At 37.4% G+C, this 2,841-nt stretch overlaps 1 protein-coding gene across 1 annotated transcript in view; it reads left to right on the top strand.

Annotated features, from left to right (window-relative positions):
• Window positions 1-844: 844 nt before the first annotated feature.
• LOC107691001 (GRB2-associated and regulator of MAPK protein 2-like) overlaps window positions 845-2,841 on the top strand; it is a 19,697-nt gene continuing 17,700 nt past the window's right edge. The window contains exon 1 of the mRNA XM_016489450.1: window positions 845-1,099. Coding sequence (XP_016344936.1) covers window positions 988-1,099 — 112 coding nt within the window. The 5' untranslated portion in view covers window positions 845-987. The remainder of the gene's footprint in view (window positions 1,100-2,841) is intronic.

The raw sequence follows: 2,841 nt of genomic DNA, 5'->3' as shown, positions 1-2,841 counted from the left end.
TTTATATCTCGCAATTGTGACTTTATATCTCGCAATTCTGACTTTATAACTCGCAATTCTGACTTTATACATCGCATTTCTGACTTTATACCTCGCAATTGTGATTTTATATCTCGCAATTGTGACTTTATATCTCGCAATTCTGACTTTATATCTCGCAATTGTGACTTTATATCTCGCAATTCTGACTTTATATCTCGCAATTGTGACTTTATATCTCGCAATTCTGACTTTATATCTCGCACTTGTGACTTTATATCTCGCAATTGTGACTTGATATCTCGCAATTGCGAGTTTATATCTCACAATTCTGTGAAAAAAAGTCAGAATTGCGAGATAAAAAGTCGCAATTACCTTTTGTCGCAATTAACTTTCCGTGGCGGAAACGGGCTTCCATAGCACACAGCATAACATATGAATAAAATATAATTTTTCACAAATGTTATTTTTCCATTTTTTCTTATGCTCTAAACAATGTAATGACATGAAAAAAAAAACTAAATTCACAAAGCTTTTTGTTCTGGTTCTCGTGAGGATATAACTAAGGTCACTGTCGCAAATGCTATTAGGTCAGCATCGTCGCTCACCACCCAAAAGTCTTTAGCTAACTTTAATTGGCATAGGCTACTGAATGAAGGTTCCCACGGTCTTTAACCTTGTATCAGGAAGTTACTTAATGATCACACAAATCAAACGTATTTTGTGAGATCTGTTAAAGTTTATTAACACATCCCGTTGGCACTTTGAGGTGATGAATCTCCGGTACCGGGGGATCTCTAGCGAACGCGCTGTCATTCCGGTGTTCCGGTGCGCGCGTGGCGGGAGGGGAAGGGCGGGCGTCGCGCGCCTCGGCGGGTCCGGTTTAGATCACATCACTTCGGAGTTTCTCTCACGCGTTTCTCTTCATCATGGCGCGATGCGCTCCTGACACCCGTTCCGTTCCGTTCCCGTGATGCGCGGGATGATGATGATGGTGACGGATGAAAGATGGAGAAACTATCCGCGAGCATTAACGGACTCTCGTGGAGCTCCGTGTCGCTGCCGCTGGATGTGATCGTGAGCAAATTCCGCTTACCGACACTCGTGCGGCTGAGCCACGGTAAGAGACCGTCAGAGTTACTGAACGCTGCTATAAACTGAGGCGAGACGAATCTGAGCTCATTAGGATCGGGTTGTTTGACGTTGTTGCGCAAAAGATTCTTCAGCTTCTTGCCGAGTCAAAGTTAGCGGGATAAGAAACATCACATTTCGCTGGCTTATTAATGAACTTTAGAGTCTGATTATGCAAATGAAGTCTGGAAACACTTGAAATAGTTTGACAAACGCTGATTTAGTCACAATTTGGATCGTATAAAATGATGCACACTTTCATGAAACGTTGTGTCAATGTTTGTAACACAGAATCCTCAGTGAAGTGTGTAGTTGATCTGTCTTTTGGCTAAAGGTGACAGAGTGTGTGTTGTGTGTTAAAGAGCTGCAGCTCTTTTCATATGTTAATGTTGTAATGTGCTGTAGTGTGTGTTGAATACTAAACAAGCTCCTGCAGGAGAAACTCCAACATTTACTCAGCAATCACAACTGAAGACGACAGAATTAAACACATTCCTGTATGTGTGAAAGTTTAACTTTCTGTGGTGGGAAAAGGCTTCTGAATGGGACTCGGGCTTTTTTTTGTGTGTGTGTGACTCCATATTCTGTGCTAAGAGTATTTAAGGAAATAGTTGCACCCATAAATGCATACTCTGTTATCATTCATTTAAACTCTTTAAAAATGGTCTCAGAATCTCATAAAGATGTTTGGGAAAACAAAGTTCCAATAGATTTGGTTATTTTTTTATAAATATGATAAAAATTGTTATTTTTTAACATTCTGTAACTTATTTCTAATAAAGAATCTAAAAGAAGACTGAACTTCAGACACAGTGACAAGACTTATGCATTTGTGTTAAATTAAACATGAATCTACCCTGGATGTAATGGATTATTGCTTATTTAATGTCCATGTACTGTATAAATATTTATAATGCCTGATCACTCAAAGAACATTGACAATAATTATAACTAACTATATTATTAGTGTCCATATCAGCAAACAATAACATTCACTATATTCTATCGTAATGTCGTCTGCCACTTTAAATTCTCCATCTCTTTAAAGTCAGATGGATTCTTATTGGATGACAATGTTTTTATTTGTTCATCATTTGGGCACAAAATGCTCTACAATTGATTCAATTGATATTGTTCCTTCTTAAGGTGCTGTAATTTGCTCTGGAAAAGTTTGCCATCGAAATCCAGTCATTTCAATAGGAATCCTTGCGATCAGGAGTTTTGCAGAGCACAAAAAAGTTCGCTATTCATATTTTGCTCATGTTCAAATTGATCACTCAAATACATTGCATTCAGTTGCTTGGTTTGAAAGTGACTTTTGTGAGAGCTTTGCTTTATAAATCACACACTATTGACAATCAACAAGGCACCTTTTTTTTGCCTGCAAAAACTTGCTGAAACGTTCTGCACCTGTAGAATTAGAATGATTATTAAAACTTTAAGCTTACAGTTAACTTATCTGGTGTGAATGGCCCTTTAAAGTGCAATAAATACACTATTACCGTATTGGCCCGAATATAAGATGACCCTGATTATAAGACGACCCCCCTTTTTCCAGATGTACCTTTTGGAAAAAGACTTTTTAAAAAACAAATCTTGTTTTTTCTCAGTAAAACACATTTTGTCTTCAATTATTTGCATATTGCATATTTTTCCTATTTGAATTTTTGTTTTGAAAGTATGGTAAAAACTGGTAAAATGTACCAACAATCACATTAAAAAAAATACACT

This window comes from Sinocyclocheilus anshuiensis, unplaced genomic scaffold, assembly GCF_001515605.1.
Source record: "Sinocyclocheilus anshuiensis isolate Anshui unplaced genomic scaffold, SAMN03320099.WGS_v1.1 scaffold2275, whole genome shotgun sequence".
Lineage (NCBI taxonomy): Eukaryota > Metazoa > Chordata > Actinopteri > Cypriniformes > Cyprinidae > Sinocyclocheilus > Sinocyclocheilus anshuiensis.
Note: the sequence above shows the minus strand (reverse complement) of the source record. Positions and strands in the feature narration are given on the sequence as shown.